Source organism: Choloepus didactylus, chromosome X, assembly GCF_015220235.1.
Source record: "Choloepus didactylus isolate mChoDid1 chromosome X, mChoDid1.pri, whole genome shotgun sequence".
Lineage (NCBI taxonomy): Eukaryota > Metazoa > Chordata > Mammalia > Pilosa > Megalonychidae > Choloepus > Choloepus didactylus.
In genome coordinates, this window is record NC_051334.1 from 28,749,636 (window position 1) to 28,775,166 (window position 25,531).

A 25,531-nucleotide genomic window follows, 5' to 3' on the forward strand; every position below is an offset into this window, starting at 1 on the left:
CTATTCCTATACGTGTTTGTTTTTCCATCTCCATCTCTGGAATACAAGCTCTGTGAAACAGTAATTTTGTTTTTCTTGTTCACTGTTATACCTCCTAGTGAATAGAAGAATTCCTGGCAGAGAAGAGGTGCTTAAAAATTTTTGTTGAGTGAATGAATGGATGGATAGATTTGTGTTCTTTGCATTATTATTTCCAAGCATCAATTTTCAACCTATCTGAATAAAATATTAAGTATCAAAGTTAGTGAAATTAAATTCTTGATTTTCCTGAATACATATATTTTGATAGATCTATTAAGAGTTATGTCCTTGGGAGTATTTGCTCTGTCTCCTTGACATGTCTTTTAAATCAAGGTTATCTTGTACAGCTTGGTTATTTCATTCATAAACTGCTGTCCCTGCAACTCTCTGCTTAATTGCTTTGTCACTTCTCTCCTTTGAGGCTTCTGAGGCTCTGTGACTCTGTTGTGACTCACCATAATTATTTGTGACAGAAAGGAGAAATGTTGCCAATCCCAAAGTATTAGCAATATGTGAAAAATAAAGCACACATCCCCCCAATGGTCTCACTTAGTATATGTTATTTTCTCCTGTACATTCCTTCCTTCTCCCAACAGCAATGAGGTTGTGTTTTCTTGCTATACTTCTCACAAGCTCTATGCTACAGTATTAGAAACTAATAATAAAACATTCTAGGCCAAAGAAAGCAGATCTGAAATCTCATTCTGAGTCATTCAAAAGATCCAAGTTCCCTTGACTTGCTAGGAAAACAGTTGATTGTCAGCTCTTTTAAGTAAGCCATGTACATCCATTCAAACAAACAAAAATGAAACAAACAAAAAGCATTACAGAATGGAGTGTGTCAGTGGGAGTACCACAAAGCATGTTTTATTGTCAACTGTATAAATCTGTGAATATTGTTTTGTGGCCAGTATTAGTTGGTAGATTTAAATGGGGCAATCAAGAAATTACCCCTGAATATAGTGCTCAACACAATCCATCAATCCATCATAAATATATCAACATCCTTATGGAAGATACCATGTCTTATTCATCATTTTTCCCCCTAATTTAGTACTTATTACTTGTAGGTACATGATAAACATTCTTGGGACTGAATTATTTGAACTATGTTATAATTATTTATCTAGACTGTAAGCTCTGTAAGGGTTAAAATTTGTGTTCTGTTCACCTTTGATTCTTTTACAATCCCAGTACATTGTCTTGCCTTTTTAAAAATCTTCGAAATGTTTTTACTGAATTGCATTCTTAAAGACAGATGAGTTCCCCTGCTGTGGAAACTAATGTGCAAAGTATTAACAGTTCTCAAATTCAAGAGCTAAACTCCATTTGAACCCTTGGTTAAACATCCAGTTCATTGGATGTTATCATTATCATCAATAATATATATTTTTAACAAACTACATAAAATGCTAAATGCAATTGTCCCAAACTTTGATAGATATCATTAGAACATTTATTTTCCACCTACCGTATGCTGGCACTAAATCTGTTATCCTATTTAATCCTCATACCAACCTGCAAGGGAAGACTATTTCTACCACACGTTATGTATTAGGAGACTGAGACTCAGACAGTTAACTAAATTCTCCAATTTGCCAAACCAACAAGGCAGAGCCAGGACTTAGTAGACTCATGTCCAGTAAGAGCTAAGCTTGTGATCTTTCCTACGTTACCATAATGTTTCTAAAAAACAAAGCAGAGAAGTCACTAATGAAATTAGGTTTTGAAAGTTGTCAATGATTTTAAAAGAACAAGTTTTGTGATATGATGAGTATCAATAGGTATCTAAGAAGTATTTGAGGGGTTAAAATTAAATTTTCGGGGGGTGACTAGCCAACAAAAAGGCACAGTCATCATGGGTGCCTCACATTTCTCCCCTTTTAAAAACATTAGGAAGCCTTGTGATTCCTAGCCTCTTTACTCTGGTTCTCTTGTAATTTCTGGTTTTGGAAGCTGGGATCCTATTTTTTCACTGTTCCATAACCCAAGTGTACATGGAATGGGGAAAAGAGGGAGAGACTGCTTCCTTTCATGAATAATTAGGGAACCTTAACAAAGATAAGGAATCAATCCTGTATATAACTTCATGTATACCAACTTCTAGATGTTTCTCTAACTGGCAGCTGGGAAGCAAAATGAATGTCTATAAAATTTCCCCTTCTACACTACAGAAGATTTTTTTTGTATTTTTTTAATTTATTTATTTGAGATTGTTCAGATACCATATGTGCCAGTTTGAATGTATTATGTCCCCCAAACCCCATTATCTTTGATGTAATCTTGTGTGGGCAGACATTATCAGTGTTGATTAGATTGTAATTCTTTGAGTGTTTCTTTGGAATGTGCCCCACCCAGCTGTGGGTGATGACTCTGACTGGATAATTTCCATGGAGGTGTTGCTCCGCCCATTCGGGGTGGGTCTAAGTTGATCAGTGGAGCCATATAAATGAGCTGACATAAAAGAAGGAACTCAGTGCAGCTGTGAGTGATGTTTTGAAGAGGAGCTACAGCCAAGAGGGACACTTTGAAGACAGCACAGGAGCTGCAGATGAGAGACAGTTTGAAGATGGTTGTTGAAAGCAGACCCTTGCTCTGGAGAAGCTAAGAGAGGACAAATACCCCAAGTGCAACTAAGAGTGACATTTTTGAGGAACTGCAGCCTGGAGAGGAACGTCCTTGGAGAAAGCCATTTTGAAACCAGAACTTTGGAGCAGATGCCAGCCATGTGCCTTCCCAGCTGACAGAGGTTTTCCAGACACTATTGGCCATCCCCCATTGAAGGTACCCGATTGCTTATGTGTTACCTCAGACACTTTATGGCCTTAAGACTGTAACTGTGTAACCAAATAAAACCCCTTTTATAAAAGCCAATCCATCTCTGGTGTTTTGCAGTCCAGCAGCATTAGCAAACTAGAACACCATACAACTATCCAAAGATCCAAAGTATACAATCAATTGCCCACGGCACCACCATACAGCTATGCATCCATCAATACAATTATTTTTTTTTCAATTTTTAGAACATTTTCACTACTCCAGAAAAGAAACAAAGACAAAAAAAAAAGGAAACTCACATCCTCCCATACCCCTAACCACGCCCCCCCATTATTGATTCATAGTTTTGGTATAGTACATTTGTTACTGTTGATGAAAGGATGTTAAAATACTACTAACTGTAGTATATAGTTTGCAATAGGTATATATTTTTTCCTTATATGCCTCTCTATTATTAACCTCTAGTTATAGTGACATACATTTGTTCTAGTTTGTGAGAGAGATTTCTAATGTTTGTATAGTTAATCACAGACATTGTCCACCACAAGATTCACTGTTTATACATTCCCATCTTTTAACCTCCAACTTTCCTTCTGGTGACATGCGTGACTCTGAGCTTACCCTTTCCACCACCTTCACACACCTTTTAGCACTGCTATTCTCATTACATGCTACCATCACCCCTGTCCATTTCCAAATATTTAAGTTCACCCTAGTTGAACATTCTGCTCATAATAAGCAACCGCTCCCCATTCTTTAGCCTCATTCTATATCCTGGTAACTTATATTTCATGTCTATGAGTTTACATATTGTAATTAGTTCATATCAGTGAGACCCTGCAACATTTGCCTTTATGTGTCTGTCTTATTTCACTCAATTTAGTGCCCTCAAGGTTTCATCAACCCTTTTCTTTTAAGATGGTTTTGTTCACACACCATACATTCCATCCTAAGTAAACAATCATTGGTTCCCTGTATAGTCACGTATTTATGTATTGAGCACCATCGCCACTCTCTATATAAGGACATTTCTTCCACAAAGATGGAGGAAGAGTCAAAGAAGGCAGAGAGGCAAAAGAAAAAGGCAAGAGAAAGAGAAAAACAAACAAACAAACTTGATAGCTAGAAGGTGACAAAAGGAAAGATAGCATTAACCTAAAGTAGAATAAAGAGTCAGACAACATCACCAATGCCAGGAGTCCCATACCCTTCTCCTATTCCCACCACCCCCCATATGCATTTAGCTTTGGTATATTGCTTTTGTTACATTAAAGGAAGCATAATACAATGTTTCTGTTAATTCTAGCCTCTAGTTTGCATTGATTGTATTTTCCCCCCAAGCCCACCCTATTTTTAACACCTTGCAATGTTGACATTCATTTGTTCTCCCTCATGTAAAAACATATTTGTACCTTTTATTACCATCGTTGAGCACCCTAGGTTTCCCTGAGTTACACAGTCCCAGTCTCTATAGTTCGTCTTTTGTTCTGGTGTCCCACATGATCCCAGCCTTCCTCTTTCAACCATATTCACAGTCATCTTTGTTCAGTGTACTTACATTGCTGTGCTACTATCTCCCAAAATTGTTTTCCAAACCTCTCACTCCTGTCTTTTCCTTTCTGTCTGCAGTGCTTCCTTTAGTGCTTCCTGTAGAGCAGGTATCTTGTTCACAAACTTGGTCATTGTCTGTTTGTCAGAGAATATTTTAAGCTTTCCCTCGTATCTGAAGGATAGTTTTGCCGGATATAGGATTCTTGGTTGGTGGTTTTTCTCTTTCAGTATCTTAAATAATATCACCCCACTTCCTCTTGCCTGCATGGTTTCTATTGAGAAATCCACACAGTCTTATCAAGCTTCCTTTGTATGTGCTAGATCGTGTCTCTCTTGCTGCTTTCAGGATTCTCTCTTTATCTTTGATGTTTGATAATCTGATTATTAAGTGTCTTGGTGTAGGCTTATTCAGATCTATTCTGTTTGGGGTACGCTGCGCTTCTTGGGTCCATAATTTTATGTCTTTCATAAGGGATGGGAAATTTTCATTGATTATTTCCTCTAGTATTGCTTCTTCCCCTTTTCCCTTCTCTTCTCCTTCTGAGACACCAATGACATGTAAATTCTTGCTTTTCGTTTTGTCTTCAAGTTCCCGGAGACATTGCTCGTATTTTTCCATTCTTTTCTCTATCTGTTCTTTTGTGTGTAGGCTTTCAGGTGGCTTGTTCTCCAGTTCCTGAGTGTTTTCTTCTGCCTCTTGAGATCTGCTGTTGTATGTTTCCATTGTGTCTTTCATCTCTTGTGTTGTGCCTTTCATTTCCATAGATTCTGCCAGTTGGTTTTTTGAACTTTCAATTTCTACCTCATGTACGTCCTATGTTTTCATTATGTGGTTCATCTCTTTTGCCATATCTTCCCTAAACTTTTTGAATTCAGTTATTATTAGTTTCAATTCTTGCATCACAGTTGAAGTGCAAGTTTGTTCCCCTGACTGGTCCATAGCCTCATTTTTCTTGGTGTAAGTTGTAGTTTTCTGTTGTCTAGGCATGGTTTCCTTGGTTACCCCAATCAGGCCTCCCCAGACCAGAATGGGCTAAGGTCCCAGAAGGAAGAAATATTCGGTATCTGGTTTCCCTGAAGGTGTGTCTTAGAAAATTGGTACACCCTCTGATGCCTCAGGTCACTGTGCTTTTCTGCCCAGCAGGTGGCACCTGTTAGCCTATAATTCTTGACTGGTGTAAGTTCTGAATGAAAGGCAGGTAGTAGAGCTGGCCCCACCCCTTTCCTCTTAGAGAAGATAAGACGCCCTAGGGGGAGGTCATTAGCATTTCAGTAGTCTCTCTCTGCCTGTGCTATACCCTTGTCTGGGTCACAGAACTGGGAACTGAAAATGGCTGAGGCTTTCTCCACTGAGTCGAAAAAGGAACAGAGCTAGTCTGAGTTGACCCTCTGGCTCTCCAAGGTCAGTCGTTACCCAAAGCCTCTGTCTGCTTGTTGGGGATTCATACCTCGTAGTGAGCAGTTCACACTCGCTAATTAAAACCCCAGTTGGAGCTCAGCTGAGCTATATTCGCTTGCTGGGAGAAAGCTTCTCTCTGGCACCAGGAGGCTTTGCAGCTCAGGCTGTGGGGGGAGGAGTGTCCCGATTTGGATCTGCAGTTTTTACTTACAGATTTTATGCTGTGATCTCAGGCATTCCTCCCAATTCAGGTTGGTGTATGATGAGTGGACGGTCTCGTTTGTCCCCCTGCAGTTATTCTGGATTATTTACTAGTTGTTTCTGGTTTTTTTTTTAGTTGTTCCAGGGGGACTACTTAGCTTCCACTCCTCTCTATGCCGCCATCTTAGATCCTCTACAGAAAGATTTTGAGATGTATTAATAATTCTATCAGAGAGGTAGGCTATTATTTTAAATGACCATATTAGTCTTAAGGTTGTAAATAGGATATTCTGAGGAATAAATGAAAGCTTGAAAATACTTTTGGTGGTAGATAATAGCTATATTTATTGTATAATTAGTGAGAGAAATGTCTCTACTATAATTTTTGTGAGTTTTTTGGACAAATCATTAAAATTTAATATCACCCTATGCTTCATGTCACTATTGTTGGACTTCTTTAGCTTTCCAATGATTTGTGTGTGTGTGTGTGTGTGTGTGTGTGTGTGTGTGTGTGTGTGAAAGAGAGAGAGAGAAACATCCCCAAAACGCAAGTTGTTTTCTTGACAATAAAATGGCAGTTGGTCTAGTCGTGGTCTGACGCCAATAACTTTTGTCTTTTTATATATATATTTTTTTTTATTGTAAGTAATTTGGTTGCATTTCTTCCAATCCCACCTTTGGCCATGCAGAAAATGAAGAAGGTTTGTGTTTGTGTGCATGTTCGTTTAGGTTGGTTATTACCATCCCTACATTTTTTTACCAGTTCTTTCTTCTGTCAATTCAATTCAGCTAATATCTATTAAACACCATAATGTGCCAGGCATGTTCAAATAATGGATAATACAGTGCATGTCCTTTCCTTGTGGCAGCAAAATTGGTCACCTCCAAGTGACTGTGGAGCTGAGCTATATCTCAGTTTTAGAAGTCATCCTTTTTTCACAGTCATTCTACCAATATATCAAATCAGCTGTTGTGCTATCTGGAAGATTCCATTAACTTTTTTCAAATGTGGATTTGGCAGGCAAATCATACAAAAAAGGTGCTTGACTGATACCTGTCATAGTGTTATACCAAGGGATGACAGATTGCATAGCAAGAGCTTTCTGCTCTAGATTGCAATTATTTAATTGCACGATTTTGCTCTCCTAGGAGATTGTACACACCTTGAGGGCAAACTTTGCACAGGGTTGCTCAAAAGAATTTTCAAGGATCATATAACAAAGAATTGGGAGACAAGAATCTGGGAAAGACTCAGTTATTTTATTCATTCTGTTATATTTGGTAAGCCAGTTAATCTCTTTCTAAAGGGACTCCTTTATTTCTAAAACAAGGGAGTTGAATTAGCACAATTTTTTTATTTTTATTATTATTGTTTTAACCACAGACCACTGTAAGGTATAGTAAGGACAGAAACCAGAGATATGAGGCTCACTCTGTTATTCCAAATTCCCATCACAATGCCTGGCCCATTAGAGTGTTCAATAAATGTCAGTTGCATTGAATTGAACTTGTTGGGTCAAAATCTTGGGTGAAATATTGAGACATAAGATAAATAAAAGCAGAGCTACTTTTGTCAAAGCGGGGGGCATGGAGCCAAGTCTAGTGGGCCACCCCTAATCCCCATCTTCATTTCACCAGGACAGAGGGGCAATGTGGAAATCATAGAGCTTTAGGGAACAAAGTTAAAAAAAAATCAAAGGCCTCAATAAACATATGCATTCTCTCCAGTTCTAACATTGTCTGACTCCATGACTTAACTTGAAAGAATTCCTCTACTAACTTGGAGTTTCTCATCTGAAATGGTCTTAAGAATGTATGCCATGGGGTGGGTAGGGAGGTGGAATAGAAAACCACATATCATTTCACATTCTGAACAAATGTGCTACATATGGATTTTATTATCTTTTTCTACAGATCTTTTTTTTTTAATCTTACCATAAACCAGTGTACAATGTGTTTGAACAGGAAACATTTCTCTCAGTTTCTTTCTATAGCAAACAACTGAGCTGTCTACATGTAATTACATAATTACAAGAATTTATAAACTGACTTAATTTACTGAATCAGCTGGTTATTTTGACACCACACTTACTTGAAGTTCGTTGGAATCATTTGATAGCCAGTCTAAGAAATGTGACTTTCTGACATATTAATGATGAACTACTTTGCCAACATTTAGTGAATAAACTGATTATTTAGCTAGTGGGAGAATAAAAATACGTTGGGATCACTTTAGGCAAGAAATAAAAGTATTTAATATTAGTCACAGAATGACATCAAATCTTGGGAAGAATTTCAAATCGATTGATCTCATCCTATTACCCCAACTTTCCCCTTTATTTCCATCCCCTGTTAAAGAGTAATGAAGATGAATGAATAATGCATTCTATTCATTATGAACCAAAGCTATCGATCCTATGTTAGGCCTTATTTTTCTGACTTGGGGTACATCTTCCCTTTGCACTGACTGTGTTTTTTGTTAAACAGAGATTGGGGTGAGTTGCCAGTGCAGCTTGAATTCTTGAATCCCCTGGCAATGAGAACACCTCCTGGCCCTGCTCTCTAGATCAGCCTTTCAGTTATCAACCACGCTGGCATGCCATCCTGGCAAGGAAGGAAGACAGCCCTCAAAGCAAAAACATTTAGTTCAACAGCCCATAATTGATCATTTCTGTACTTGATGCAGAGTGGAAGTTGCAGTGACTAGTTTCAAGGGACCTGGGCAATTCGGTTAGAAAGGGACAGGAGCCCTTAAGTAAGGAGAACTGACTGTTTGTCTGCAGTCCAGATAGTCTGGTTTAGCTGGGAATAAAGTATACAATGGGAGACCTATCTTCAAGATGCTGAATAGTAAACTCTTAGATTGGTAGGCCAATAACTTAACAAATTGATGGGAACCCAGAGAAGAAATGTACAGAAGGTTAAAATCAAGGAGAGTCTATATTGCAAGTTAGCAATATATACTATAAAATGAAATTGATAATAGTAATAAGGGGTTTTGACTAAGCAGAAAGTATCTTTTAAAATATATTCTCTTGTGATTTCTTATATGCATGTGTGAGTGCGAACACATTGTATCTGTGCTAATTTAATGCATTTAGAGTCTTTGTGGGTAAGAAAAATTGAATGTAATTACTAAGGCTATGGGTTTGAGGCAATGGGATTCGAAATATGAAAACTCTGAATGATATTAAGAATAAGAAATCATTATACAAGATCATTCATTGAAATATAGGCTACATATATCATGTGTAGTTTTAACACAGCAAAAATGTAGAGCATCCCTTAAAAAGGAAAAGAAGGTACAAATTGAAAATGTATGGTGAAACACAGTTCTATGTTCTTAAGGACTGATCAATCCCGATTCTGTAATTCAACAGTGTCATGGCACCGTGAATTAGGAAGTATTATATCTGACTCATGTACAATGTAATGGCTTTTCAGCTTGCCTGAAGGTACTACCTGCAATACGTGAGTCATTACTTGCTAGGTTGCTTTGCCACACTACTTTGAAAACGAAAAATATTATGGAAAATAAACTGTATTCATCCTTCATTTCATGCACCATAACAGTAATCTCTGTATTGTTATTTTTTTCAGCTCCACTGACTGATAAGCCACCCAAGCTTTTGTATCCTCTGGAAAGTAAACTGACAATTCAGGAGACCCAGCTGGGTGAGTAATTCTCTAATTCTAGTTAATACAGGTTTCTCAATACATTCTGACAGCTAATAAGCCTAAATCGTAACTTGATGTAATATTCTGAGCTAAGTCCATGTGTATTTAAAAGGAACTCAATTAGAAAAGACCAAAATACATAGTTCATTCCATCCCCTGCAGCTCATGTATTAGGAACAAACTGGACATATGGATGTAAATGTTCATGTGTTATTTAAATGGCTGTTAAGAAGGTTTTAGTGATAGTATTATATGGCAGTCTTGTAATTCTTGAATTGGTTTTAAAACAAGCATTCTGGAAGTATTTGAACTTATAAAATCCATTTATCCATTAAAATAAAATTTCTGAAAATTTGAAGAAAGGGTACAAATTCATTACAATGAATGTCATCATTGTGGTTAAAATGCATTTTTATCTAAGCAAATATAGTGGACATTATGCTAGCTAATTTATGGCTAATACACTAATAAAATGTAAGTAAATGGCTTTTGGTTAAGGGACTAATAAGTTGGGGACAGGAAACTATGGACAACATGTACTTTGATAAAAATATTCAGTCTTCCACAAACCTGGATTCTCACATACTTATCTTTGAGGTAAGTGTAGAATTTCTGAGTCTTACTTAGTGATAATTAGTTGTACCAAATTATAGAAAAGTCCCCCTCTTTGTTATAAATGTGTATAGTATATTCAATTATATTCTCTTAGGTTTTAGTTTTATTTCACATGTAGTATGCATTTATATATTGTACACTTTAGCAGAAAATTATTCTAGTGGCTTGATATAAATGATTATCTCTAATATATAGATATATAGAAATAATAGAGATACAATATATAGATATAAAAGATAATCAAAAGTAAAATTTAAACTGTATATTGATGTTTATTGAGGAATTTCTTCTTACATAAACCATTTGTGGGTGAGAAGACATTTACTATATAAAACCAAAAAAGAATCAGTAGCCCATCTCTTAAGATACCAATATTATTGTTCCTGTGGTGAGAATGCGGATCAAAATTACAAATCCAGTTTCCAGATGAAAGATTATAGACATGATAATCTTTACTAATCACATATCCAAAGTTATAGTACAAGAAAATATGATGATGGTTTTAAAATCTATACAGTTGTAGTCAATGGATTTCTAACACTGGAAATGCATATATTTGCTAACTTTGAGGCATGAACATATGCAGAATTTATACCAGTCAAGGTCTTAATATGCTGCTTTGATGGCAAATTCAAGCTTTTTGAATTAAGTTATATACATGTCAGTAGTATTATAATTGTTGTTATTTTGAGATGGAGGACTTCACAAATACTATTAATGCAATGCTATATACAAAACAAACAGATATACTAAAATTGTATCAAACTGTTCACCCATGCTATGGTATATTGAGGTATATTTTTTATTGCTTCTTTCTAAAGGAATTTTGAAATATAAGTTCTTATAAGTGGCCATGCTTTGTATATACCTTTTAATATTTCCTAGAAAAATGTTTATCTAAGTACTTACACAAAACCATAAGCACAATGAGTCAAAGAGGAGGAGCTTTATGTTACCTGTTATCTTTAATGAACACAGGGAACATGAAATTATTTATATCTATTTATTTGACAACATAATTAAAAGAATTTTATGAGAAATGGCTGCCCATTGGGTTTCTCATTGTCACTGAACTTGGAATAAATCAGATTATTTTCTACCTCCTAGTTTTACAAAATGGAAAGACTAATGTGTAAAGTTTTTTTTAAGACATTACTTTTCTTGAATAAAGTTTGTAAAGACTAACTAAATCAAATTGGAACTATGAAAATTTCTTATGCACATTGAAAAGTTTCACTGAATGTTTATTTGAGGAAATTTGGGCCTGTCCATTATGAAAATACTCCAGGAAATACTCTAACTCCTTTATTGTCACTGCCAAAAGAACAAGAGTTCTATTTAATCACCCAGTAAACTGGAGGCATCAACATGGGATTCTTTTAAACAACTTTGGTTTGATTTTGTTTTCTGATTTTAGGTCTCAGTGTAAGGACTAAATCATTCACTAGCTAGAGAAGTTTCACCTTAATCCATGAATCTTTGAGCGACAGTTAATTTGCTAGTGCTGTTTATGCAATGATATTGGAATAGGTAAATAGCTGATCAGAAAGGGTAAGGAAAAATAGGAAAGAATATTGAAGGCAAAAATAAAAAGGACTTGAGATGCCTAAAATATATTTTTCTCTAATATGTACTTGATTGCTCAAAATGTGATATCAAATTCTAAGGGGGAGTGAGTGGAGAGTTGTGGGAGTATGAGTAAGGAAGGTGGCCTAGGTCAGCAGTTGGGAACCTGAAAGTGGTCCTACTCTTATGAGTAGGTGAGAATCTCCAAGAGTTTCATTGGCCAAGAGCTCAGTGATCTGCCTCAACGTGTTCCTAAGTAGAGTTGACCTGAGAGGATAATAAAACTCCTTTATGAGTTCCATTATAAGCAAACTCATCAGGAATTATGCAAAGCCAAGCTGGTACATGTCTTGAACATCTTAGGTAAGCATCTTGGTACCTACTTGAGCATCCTGGTTAAGTGACACACACATCCAACAGACCCTGGTAACCGTAAATCCATCAATTATTCAGTTTGTTCACAAATATATAAAATTCATCAAGAATGAACTTAGATGATAAAATCATGAAGTGCACAGATTTGTATTCATCTCTAAATCCTCTTTTGTCTGCCATTTGTTGGCCATCCCTTCCTTTTCCTTTCAGCATCCCTTATCTCCTTCTGCTCTTCAAATTCCTTCATCCTCTCAATACTGGAAAGGGTCAGTCAGATAATGATCATTTAAACTGTTTCATTGGAGTAGGCAAAGGACACTTAAAAGCAAAGTATGTTAGGAAAAAATAATATGATGGTATCTAAATTCATATAAAATATGTAAATTGATGGGTTTGAATTTCAATCACTATGTGGTCATATCCTGACATTGCCATTTTAAGTGGTATCTGTGTTACTTCTAAGCATGTATAAAAGAACTCTGTCCCCTTTTAAATAACTTTCAGGCATCAGCAAATATATGGGCAGCACTTTCTTGGGCAAAAGGCCCAGAAATCACACTGTACGATTCTCAAGGTCAATCCAGGAGGTGAGCCTAACTTAGTCTTAAGAGGCTGCAGTCAAGGATATCAAAAGACAGACACCCGTCATTGTCTTGTTGAAACTTGATCAGAAATGCAGCCTGCCTTTTATGGCCAGGAGCCTATTTGCAAAACCTTCCAGATTAAAGAACCTACCAGACCTTCAAAGAGTAGAAATCTATCTTACCCTTGATCTAGTGAGGGACTTTATTTTACAACTCAGAATTTACTGGAAATTATCATTAATTACTCTACGAGACATGGTTATTACTTTATTTAAATTTTGGTTTCTTATTAAAATAAAATTTTACAGGTTAGTGGTAGAAGTTTGGAGGAAACATGTATGCTGTCCAGGTAGATGTCAAGAGTAAGTGGCAGTGACAGCCACATAGCGGGGAGGGGGAAAAATCCATTGAGGTCACAGTAAGCCACCACTGCATGCCCACCCAATGCACAACAGAGAAGAATCTTCTTTCTTACACTCTGCATTGTAAACACATTCTGCTCCTATTAAATATTTTCAGAAAACATCTTTTTTAATGGCTCTATGAAATTCATGTGAATGTACTGTAACCTCATATATGTTGCTGGAAATGTGGATCTTTCCAAGTTAAATGATCATAGATAATAATGCTATGAACATCTTTACCTATACATTTTCCCTTGAGTTTATAATTATTTCAACAGGACAGATTCCAAAAAGGAAATCTACTGGGTTAAAGGAATTAGTTTTGTCACTGATTCTTACTCTGTCTTTTTAGAATTCTTACCAGAGAAGTCGTATAAACTCTCACCAGAAGTATATGAAACAGTAACTATTTCACCGCACTCTCAGCAATAATTAGCATAATCACATTTTAATGTTTAATGAAATGATAAAAAAGATTTAGCTTTGTATCATAGAGCTGTTAAAGGAAAAATCTTTCCTGAATATCAAAATCATTTAATCCTCTCCCTTCTTCCCTCTTCCTCTCTCTTCACACATTGAACACAAGTAGCTTCTCTCTCTCTCTTTTATTTTTGGACGTTACCTACATTTGGAGGGATTCAAATAAATCTAGTCCATTTAGGTAAGTGTCTATGATTGATGAAATATAGAAATGTAATTGCATACTTACACTCCCTATCTAATTTCTTCTCTTCCTCATCCAGATGCTCAAGTGAGACTATCCTCTACATTCTATGTTTCTCAATAGATTACAGAGTAATCTTGTGATGTATTCTGGGCACATGGAACGTATGCCCTGATAAGTGTGTGATAATAATGTGTACATGCCACAAAGGACAACAGTCTCCAATTTTTCTGGACAAAAAATGAAGGGACAGAATTGAATAAGCTATTCATTGGTGATCTTATTCTCTTAGCTGTTTAGTTTATTTTGTTGAAAGTTTGTGAAAAAGCAAACCCTTAATATTTTTGAACAAGGATTAAGGATCACCGAAAGTTAACATCTAGAAGAAAGTACTTGATGACAATAATGAAAACTTCAAATTTTAAAACATCTGTCCTCATATAAGGACATACTGTAGACTAATTAAAATACACTGTCACTCTAGAAATTAACTGGTACTCCTTGCCTAATTACACCATATGTAGTTTATAGAATTTTAAATTTCAAATAGACTGAGGGAAAAATAGCTATACATTATATAAAGGCTTCTGATTGATATTTATATAGGAAAACTTGCCATTAAAAATATATACATAGTTTATTGTGTTGCTAAAATAATTAGTTTTTCAGACATATGCTTTATTTCAATGCTTTTAAGTTCCAGGAAATTGTATATATTATGCAGGGAACGTGTTCTGTTTAAAATATGCTAGTTGAGTTTTTAATCCAATGAAACCCTATAGGTAATTATTTTATGGAGTGAAAAATAGCCCTCTAATATTTGCTATCTAGGACTGTATTTTAATGGCAGTCATGTTCTTGAAATAAAACCTTTTCTGAATAGTTCCTATTCTTTACTAAACTTGGGAAAGCTTTTTATTTCCTCCCTAATATTAAGTGTTTCCCTATCCTACAAACAAAACAATTCAGGAGTTGAATTTGGTACCCACTTCTAAAAGTAGCATATGACACTGTTTATTGTAAAAAAAAAAAAAAAAAAAATAGCATTGCTGAGTTGTGCAAGTGATACAAGTAGGATGTCTGCTCCCAGAGATAGGAAAATTGGCATTGACCATTTTTTCCCATCCACAATTACTCTTCTGATTATCTTGAAGCAAATTCGATGCTGTTACCTTTGGTTTCACTGTACCATAGGGAATGCACAAAACATATTTTCACTGACATCTCTAATTTAAAAAAAAAACATAAAACTTCCCTTTATTCTATAGCAGAAAAATAATAATATCCAAAGTCCAAGTTTTAGATGAAAAATTATATGCTTGTTGGCCCCTCAAGAAAAACATGCATATCAGCATAGCTCTATTGCCCAAAACAAAGCTGGTTAGATGTATATTAGAACTTCTGGCAAATAGCAACCTCAGTTAAAACATACAAGGACATATATACTGGTATTATAGATATTTAAACTGATGGTATTCAGTTCTACTCAATCCAAATTTATCATGCCATAATAAATGAAAGCAACAACCCTTGACAGTTGTTGTAGTCAGATATTTTACTTTTGAACTCCCAAAAGAAATATCTTAAAAATTGTGATTCTAACCTGAAAAAGAATACTTAGCATATCGGTATTTCAGTTCATATTTCATATCCTTAAACAAATGATAAATCAATAAACTGCATCCAGTATTAGTATTCTTAGGTCATTATTTATTTGAATAACTTATATGAATCTCAGTTTCTCAAATTCAGCATCTTTCTTTGGTGCCAGAGAGGAGGAATAGACTGCAAAAAAAAAAAAAAAGACACAACTTTAAATGTTTGCTTTTAAACTGCTACCCAAGCAGAAGTCAAATTTCCTTTTTAAGCATTAAATGCTCAAGGCCTGGTGCTAGGGCAGACTTGAATCCCAAATAAGATGGACATGGAGGTTAGAACAGCTTTTATGGGCTGCTGATACCTGAAAGTTTGGAAACCAGTTAAAGCACTTGTTAAAATGCTTTAAAACCTGGGATAGAGGCAATGCAATTGAGTCTTCTTGTTCTTGCTTTGGAAAAGAGCCAGAAAGGAGAGAAGATAGAAGAAAGAAAAGGTCCAAGAAAGAGTGCTGTCACAAAACCACTGCAGAGAGTCACAGGCCCAGGTATAGTCCTCTAGTTGGGCCCCAACAGGTATCACACAGATTGCTCTTTTGCTACAGCACTAAGAGTACAATTTTATTTTGTTATTGGCCAGTTAAGAAGCCATAAATATATATATATATATATATATATATATATATATATATATATATATATACATATAACTCTTCAAAATCCTAGTGTTAGGAATTATAGGAGATAGAGGGACTTTGGCAGTTATCAAGTCAAGTTGGTAGGTAAATGGAGAACAAAAAACAGCTGCATAACTTAACAGTGTCGCAAAACTTACAAGAAGAAGCTTGTCATCATCATAATCTTATATTATTAAGATTATACGATAAAGAGGTAGCATACAGCAGTGACTCCAAGTTCAGACAGATCTAGGTGACAATTCAGCTCTGCCACTTAGAGAGGTGTGACCTTGAGCAACTAGCTCTCAGTTTCCTAATCATTAAAAAAAGGCAACAGGATAGTACCTATCTCTATGGAGTTAGCATGGGTGTTTAATGAGATAGCACACGTAAAGGATTAGTGCATTGCTTGGCATTTATTAAGTTTTCAATAACTGCTCATTGTTAGTAGTTGAGATATTTTGATGTTACAAATAGAACATTATATATAGAAGATTCCTGAAATGCATTTTGAATGCCAGCACTTGCTTGCTCATGCTTATATTCTTACTAGGGTGTCGCAGTATGGCAGCAGACATGGGCTTCATAATAGGACAGGTACTATTCTAGAAAATTAACTTCCATCCCCCCCCACCCCCTGAGAATACAGTATGCATACTACATTTTATACTTAAATTAGACTTTCTCTTAGAGAAATTATTGATTATGGAATACTTAATTTAGTACGTCTATCAAAATGCATGGAGTAATACACCACTATAACAGAAGAAATGATCCCCATCCTTACTCTTAAAAATGACCATTTAATGGACCCTAAGCCACATGAATTTATAAATGATCATCAAGAAGAAAGTAAGAATGAAAAAAAATTCTCTTTTTTTCCATATGAAGGAAATTCAGGCATATTTCTTAGGACGAAGGACATGGAGAATAATTTTACAAAACAAAACAACAAGCTGTTATGACTGTCAAGTTCCTCGTGGAGGTATTGGTTATAGTCATATTCATTTTGTAGAAAAATACTGCTTTTCCTCTGGCAAGCACTACTATCACAAAGCTTTCTAAATCGTTCGTAATGATTAAAGTTTACTGGCATAGAAAAATGTGGTGAGTACCCTACCTTAACAAGCACTCCTCCCAAATTTGCAAAAGAAAATGCCAATTTATCAGAAATAAACCTATCAAAGGACTTTGTGGTGTAGAATATGGAAAGGAGTTTCAGAATAAGTGTGTGCACCACATGACTAATGTTCTTTAAAATAGAAACTATAAAAAGACCCGAATCATTTAAAATTAGAATATAAAGAATGATGTTCATCCATAAATTTCCTCTTGAATTTTGGCTAAATAACTGAGCACTCCTAATTATATGCAGACTCTTCATGAAAAAATACCTCATGCTTGAATATAATTATGAAAACAGGATGTCAGCATTTTATGGTTTAACGTTAAAACATTCAGCATTCCAGCCATACTTTACCCCACCAACTTAATATGTTCCTACAAATTCGCGATTAAATTGATCATAATTTCAGAGAAGCATTCCCTTCATTTTTGATTGATCTTTAATTAGCAGTGGCTTAACATGTCACTTTAAGAGGCTCTGGCCCCAAGTTTCTCTTAAATAGCTAATGATTGAGGAAAGATTTATATGTGCAGGGGAAATGCACTCCATAAAAACTCTGCAGTGAAAATTTTAGACAAGAATACTTTTGTAATTGATTAATCACCCCCACAACTTTTCTCTCTGGTGGTGTAGATTTTTACAATTTCATAAGATATGAGGTTCATCTACAGGAAACTTTGGGCGGCATTTCTAAATAACCCAGGTAACTAACCCGTCACCTCATGTGACTTCCCCATGTCAGAGAAATTGATGTGCGTATGCAGGGAGGGGGCTTATAACAAACCAAGGTGGTAGAAGAAACAATAAGTGTTACAGAATCTATCTTTTCATATTCAACATCTTATTAACTTAGTTGTCATCTTTATTATGTCATTTCATTAGCTTAATGAGGGTAGACCTAGCCTAGCCAGCCTGATGCCTTTACACGCAGTCACTCTTAGATTGAAAGCTCTTCTTTGCCTCTTCTCCCCAACCAGTGCTGACACCCCCCCTGCATCTACAGAGTATACTTCTCAGCCCCTCAGCTACATTCATTGTTCCACTGTCTCTAAATATGTGTTGTTATCTCTCAACTTTGAACCTGATGTCAACCTCAAACCAGATCCTCAAAGTCAGATTCTCAGCTGTTAAAGGCATTTTCAGGTGAAAAATATGGTTCCTGAAAAGATAGAAATGCTAGAGCATGGGTTGTAAACTCACCTTCCTGTCATACAAATGAGTAAAGTGGGCCAGGTATGATAGAGTGGTGGGGACTATGGTGAAGTGGGGAACACATGACCTGCTTAAAGGAATTCAAATTCATTTTTAACACCATATAGGCCAAATAAAATATGTCTGGTGGGTCATTTTAGTCAGTGGCCTCAATGTCTCATACCTTGATTGGTGAATCCAGTGTTCATACCATCAGATAGCTGCACTATGGAGCCAACTTAAAAATCATATAGGTTTCTAGTAGAGCAAAAGAGTTAATTATGAAGGAACATTATGCCATTGGGTGATGCAGGAATCACGGAGATGCAATCAAATGAACAAATTCTCCTTAGCAATATGGCCCACCAAGAATTAGCTATGCCTATTTTGTTATTGCATACTTGCTAAGTTAACAAAAGTAGAGACAACTGTTAACTATCTCAGCAGACATTTTTTCTTACTCTTCTCTCCATCAATTTCCCCTGGATATGTTTTTTCTCCTAAGGACCCATACCGGAGAATAGGTGTCACCAATTTACTTGTGAAGATGTGACAAGAAAAGAATGGATAAATCAGTGTTTATCCTTGCTTCGTTAATTAGAGTCTACATGCAGTGGCTTTCATGAATTTAATGCAATCATAATTCCTATGTATGTTCATCATGATCAAGAGTGGGGGCAACCAACAGCAGAAATCCTATAACAGGCATTAGAAATTTTAGTCCAAAAATTGAAACAGAGTCCGTCTGTTTGTCAATTTGATTTGGCCAGAAAATCCTCTTGTAAATTGGAATAATGCTGGATTCCCTGCTAAAATATATCATGTATTTGCCTTTGCCTAGAAGATAAAGGAGAGCCCCTAACACTGTGCATCCATTTTATCTTCATACTTTCATATACCCTTCCACAACCCTACTTTCAAAATTCTATTCTTTTCACATGTTGTGTCTGCCATCTGAAATTTCCTCCCTTACATCCATTCCTTGGACCTATCTATTGAAATCTTAAGACTTTCTCTGTGTTACCCTATGAAGTCTTCTGTGACTCCACTAGGCATAATTAAGTACCACCTCTTAAGTGCTGGCAAGTTTCTTTTTCACACCTCTATTATAATATTTCTTTCATTGTTTTGTGTACATATCTCTGAGTGTCTATTTCCTTTACCACACTGGGGATTATTAAAGAATGAATTACAGTGTTTTCATCTTTGTATCCCTAATATGTAGGTCAATACCTCATACAAAAAAAATATATGGATGGACAAATCATGTAGCATTTCATCCACTTTAATGCACATAAATAAAATTCAACGTCTATAACTCACCCTTTTCAGTAGTTGCATACTACAGAGTAAATCACACTAAAATTGCTGGTTTTGATTTGATTGCCTGGTATGATTGAAGACTCCCCTTCATAGATGAGGGAGACAGATAGGGAAGGGCCCAGGAGTCTGGCTGAGCTATGAGGATCTAACAGGAAAGCCTGGCAATAAATCAAAAGCAGATTAGACAGAGGATGAAAGAGCAGATGGACATTGAAGGTCAACAGAGTAGTAGGTTGAGTTTGGAGAAATAAATAGGTGTTAAAAGAATAGTTACTTATCACAGTTCAGCTAGAAAACTGGTCAAAGGTAGAGGGTTAACTGACATCTTGAGTTTAGGTTAGATTTTTAAAGTTTAGGCAAGTAGAATCCAAAATCTTAGGGACCAGAATGAAAAATGAGTTCAGTATAAAGCAAAGGAACATCCATTTACTACTTTGTTATTGAATGTTTATTGGATACAAGGTCTGGTAAAATCTCTCCAGATAGATAATGGATGGGTGGATGGATGGATGGTTGGATAGATAGATAGATAGATAGATAGATAGATAGATAGATAGATAGATAGATAGATAGAGATACAGAGAGGTACCTGTCTAGAAGGACTTCATATTATGATCTCAGTTAATCTCAGAGATGATTCTTGTTCCTCAGGAAGAGACTGAGACTTTCTGTCCTCATTTATACTTTTTAATCAATCAGGAAGTCAAGACACTGTAGGTGTAGCTTTCCTTGATTAATGGTCATAATCTCTCTTTGCTCCTGGAGTTTTTTATATTTGCAAGGCATTTTTATATGTTCTTTCATTTTGTCTTTTCAGTAGTCTGTAATATCTGTGTTAGGCCTCCATTTTACAGGTTGTAACTGAAGTTTATGTGCTAGGCTTCTTGGGACATTTCCATATGCTGTAGTGAAATGATCGCAGTTTCCTTCTTCACCTCTTTAAGTTCTAATTGTCAGCAAAATACTTTCTTAAATCATGCACTCCATGACTCTACTGTGATATTTATAATAAACTCTATCCTTATTGACGACTTTGATTTTTTTTACTCCACTGTTAACAGATTCTGTGTCTCATCAAATAGACCATCTAATAATAATGCATTAGAATATGAATTTGTCCTTAAAATGTTTCTCCGGAAATTTCTTTCTTCCTATTCAGTTGCATGTCTCCTGGATCTGCTTCTGTTCAACTTTGCTTCCTATTTTCTCATTCCCATTTTTCATACTTCTGCCCCCTCAAGTACATTTTAACAGACCCTTTTATTCTTCCACTGATCTTCAAGCATTAAATTTCTTTTCAAGGCACTTAAGAAAATAGAAGTGCTTAGAACATTTATAAACAGAATGTGCAAAAGTTAATGTAAGAAAAGCAGATAGAAGAGTTGACTAGTTCATCAGTTTTTACTCCTTAAAAAGCAGCAAGTTATAATCCCTTCTTAAATAGCAAGCAAAAGGTAAGTGGTCTCATTCCACTTCTTAAAGTAGACAAAATGAAACTAATAATTAACTTGTCAATTTACTGTGACTATTAATTCCCTGCACACAGTGTTGGCCTTTGTTAATTTAGGATTCACATTTTCTTCCCAAATATAATTATCTGACTATATAGAGAGAAGTAATTTAAAGCCAGCTAATGATTGTTTGAGCATTTAAAGTTTAAAACTATGTAGACATTAGTAAATTATCCATTTAGAAAACCTGTATAACAATCAGAGCAAAATTAATGTTAACCAAGAAGTTAAATTGGACTTATGGTATTTTTATGACATTCATAGCACACCTTGCTCATGGCTTGTAAATATATGTTAACTTTAAAGAACTTGGTAAGATTTACATAGAATTAGAAATGCTTTTATTGTATAAATATATGCTGCATTAAACTAATAAAGTAGTTTGCAATTTCTCTTATGAGCTAACAATTACTAGGGAAGAACCCATAAACACTAGAAGCAGAAAATGTTCACCAATTGTGAAAATGATTATAAGAATTAAAATCACAAAGTGAACACTCTGTAAGCTTCAATGACTAAAAGAATCTAAGTATTAATTTATTTTAATTTCACAATAGCATGATAATGAAAACCAGATGGAAACTGTCTTTATTTTAGCCTGAGAACAATTTCTCAGTGGGAGACAGGACTAAGATTCTCAAAGTTTATTGAGACAATGACCAATTCAATCCCCAAATGCAGAAAAGCATTTTGCATTCACTTTGGTAATCTTTTAGCTTTTAAAGTATCTATCCTGTATTTTAATGGTTTTAATACTATGTGTTCACATTTTTATATATAATTTATTTATTTTTCCTCTGAATAAGGAGATTCTTACTTGGCATCATGGTGTACTGACTCAGCCATTGGGTTAGAGTCCTACCGCTGAATAACTGAGAATCTCAGCCTCCTGAAGATCTTCATCTAAAACTGTCTATGACAACAATTCTTGCCTAGGATTGGGCATCATAAATGCCTATAAGGCTTTTACAAAACACATGTGTCCAGTTTCCTTGCTCCCCAGCCTTGCCCCTCACCATACCCAAAATTTTAATGTGTTATATCTGAAACGGAAGCTGAGAGTTACTGTCCTTTGTCCTGTTGGGACTTTCAAGTATTGCAAACAGAAAATTCTTATAGTCTTTTATATATATATATATATATATATATATTATTGTTTTATATATTACAATATAATAAATCATATATATACAACTTCTGATCTGGTGGATCTGATGTCTTCCTAGCCATTAATCATGATCTCTATGCTTTTTGGAGCTCTTTGCTATGCATATGAAGGATCTAACACGTGAGTTATCTCATCAGTTAGGCTGTTATTACCGAGAAAGAAACACTCTATAACTCAGACAGAGAGTGGGCAAATGAGGGCATCTGAAGATACTTCCAAGTGAAAGTTTGTAATTCTATACAGGGGAATAAAAATGGGAATGAAGTAGAGAAAGAAGGCACTGAGTTACAGCATAGTGGAAATTCAGCAACAATTTGAGTCACTTACAGAAAAGTTTTCTTAATATCTGTATTAGTTTCCTTTGGCTGCTATAACAAATTACCAAAAATTTGATTGCTTAAAACAATGAAAATTTATTGTCTCACAGTTCTGGAGACCAGAAGGCTAAAATCAAGGGCTACACTCCTTCTGGAGGCTCTAAAGAAGCATCCTCTCTTCACCTCCACAGCTTCTGGTGGCTGTTGGCATTCTTTGACTTTTGGCCAAATCACTCAAAACCCTGCCTCCATGGTCACATTCTGTCCTCCTCTTCTCTGTATCTTCTCCTCTTCTATCCATCTCACATCTTCCTCTGTCTTTCCTTCATTGGATTTAGGGCCCACTAAGATAATACAGGATGAGCTCATCTCAAGACTCTTAACTTAATTCCATCCCAGTAAGGTAAAGTTCATAGATTCAAGGGATTAACACATGGACATATCTTTCTGGGGCCACCCTTTGACCCACTACAGTATCTGTCACATATTCTACTCCATTTGCAAAGACTGTGATACTGATTAAAAGTTCACAAGATGAATGAACAGTGGAGTGTCATCAAGAGTCCTCATTCAATAATTATCAGGGCCTCCTTCCTGTGTGTGTGTGTGTGTGTGTGTGTGTGTGTGTGTGTGTGTGTGTGTGTTTTGTGTTTTGTGCTCATTTTTATTTTACATGAAGGGTATGTTTCCTAGGTAGCCCCTGAGGTTACCAAATGGAGAAGACATTATTAGAAGTTGTCCATAGCACAGGAGTTTTAAAGAGCCCAATAAGTGAAGCAAAGGGACACATCCTCTAACCCTTTTCTGAAAAGAAAAAAAAAAAAAAACCATGATGATCCCAGTAGTTCTGAGAGAGCCCAGAAAGTTGCGTCATAACTCTTCAGAGGTAAATTTGGCCACATCCAGTTGTTCTTTTACATTTGGCAAGAATTGAATCATCTGAAATAGAAAAGGATTTCTGTTGATAAGTGAATTAGTGATTGAATCTACTAATAGTAAATTATTTATTGTTCTCAACCAAAGTCTTCACAAAAAAGAGGATGGGAATAAATATGCTTTTCTCCTTTAGTAGAAACATCCTGGTATTGAGCCATAACAATTGTAGGCATAACTTTTTAAAACTATGGAGATATTCACTTGCATTGTTCATTGTCCTAGGTCTTATGATTCATCAGCAAAGTTAAATTAAGAGTTTTCAGTGTACTAATAAGGATTCATTCATGTTCACAAGCACTTGTTGAATACCATTTGGGCGGAACAGTGTTAGTGGTAAGTAAATACGAAGATGAATTTACTGTGTGGTTTCAAAAGGGAAGAACTGATTTCAAAAGCAGGGTCAAGCAACACCTTCTGGTGAAAATGTTGTGTGAACTAGACCTTAACTGAGGAGTAGAGTGTAGGAAGACAGAGATGAAATAGAAAGGCATTGCTGAAGGGAGACCAGTGTAAGAGAGGTACAGAGTTGAGAAACCAGATGGTGGCTTTGGGAGCTGGGCAGTCTTACATCCAACTGAAACAGAAGATGGATGAAAAAGAGTAGTGCCAGAAAAATTAGTGAGGCTAGATCATGGAGTATCTTGATTTTCACACTTATGAATTTAGACACATCTTCACTAGCTAATACCTATCCATCAAATGCTTAAACATTAAAAAAAAAGAGGGAAGGAAAAAACTCAATTAATAAGGTAGTCTTATAGTAGACTATAGAATGAATTAGAGAAAGAGGAAGCTGGAGGTCAGAGAGCCAGTTGTAGATTTGGAGATCTGAAAAGGTCAGATTTGAGGGGGATCAGATTTCAGAGAAAATCAGAGTTATAAATCTCATCCATGTAGAGACTAGCAGGAAGTAAAGGTGACAGAGATGAATCAAAGAAAATAAGTTTGAATTATGAGTGACTGAGAGGAGGGTGATGCCGGTTAATAAGAAGAAGACATTCAGAAAGAGGAGGCAAGCCTTGGGGGAGATATGTTGATTCAAACTATATTACAGGCCTATGGTACATTTTGGCAAGGCTCTCTCACCACTGGAAATATGGACAGAGCTTAAGTGAGGTGTTTGGGCTGTACGTGTATTTACGAGTTCCTCCTGGAGGTAAAACAGGAAGTCAGACAATACTTATTGGTCCAAGGGATAACTTTTATTTTTTGCATTCTGTCTCAAATTATTACTGTAATAATCAAGTATACTAATTTCTATAGGTCTTCTTTTCCCCTTGAGGACAGAAGATGTGTTTTATTTATCTCTCAATAACCAACAGATAGATTGTGTTTAATGAGTTCTTGTGGGATGACTGAAGTTTAGGTTATGATGTTTTTTGAGATTATCTGATTTTTCCAAGTTGAATGGAAATTTTTTTCATGTTTACTATTGTGTCCCCAAAACAAAAGCACTCTTAGGAGTTTTGCTACAATCGTATTATCATACCATTATCTAATCTTTCAAGTTTCCAGATATTTTTTCAATTTATTTTAATTATTTAAAAACATAATTATAAAATGTGACTAGAGAAAACTGCTGATTACTTCCATAAATGAAGTATATCTGTTCAAACTCACTCATTCACAAATAAATATTATCAGATTAATGAACTAGTAGAGACATCATGAATTATGCCCTTTCTTTCCTCTATTGCTTCATTTTCTTCCCCTTCTGCCCAGAAAAAAAGGTACTATATGTGTGTGTGTGTGTGTGTGTGTGTGTGTGTGAGATATTAAAATATTTAGTAATTTTGATTAATTTAGAAAAAAATTTAAATAGCTGTTGTTATAGTGGAAATTAGCAAAAAT

At 35.6% G+C, this 25,531-nt stretch overlaps 1 protein-coding gene across 1 annotated transcript in view; it reads left to right on the plus strand.

Annotated features, from left to right (window-relative positions):
• Positions 1 to 25,531, plus strand: part of IL1RAPL1 (interleukin 1 receptor accessory protein like 1) — a 1,449,662-nt gene that overhangs the window by 1,098,298 nt on the left and 325,833 nt on the right. The window contains exon 6 of the mRNA XM_037821603.1: positions 9,551 to 9,625. Coding sequence (XP_037677531.1) covers positions 9,551 to 9,625 — 75 coding nt within the window. The remainder of the gene's footprint in view (positions 1 to 9,550; positions 9,626 to 25,531) is intronic.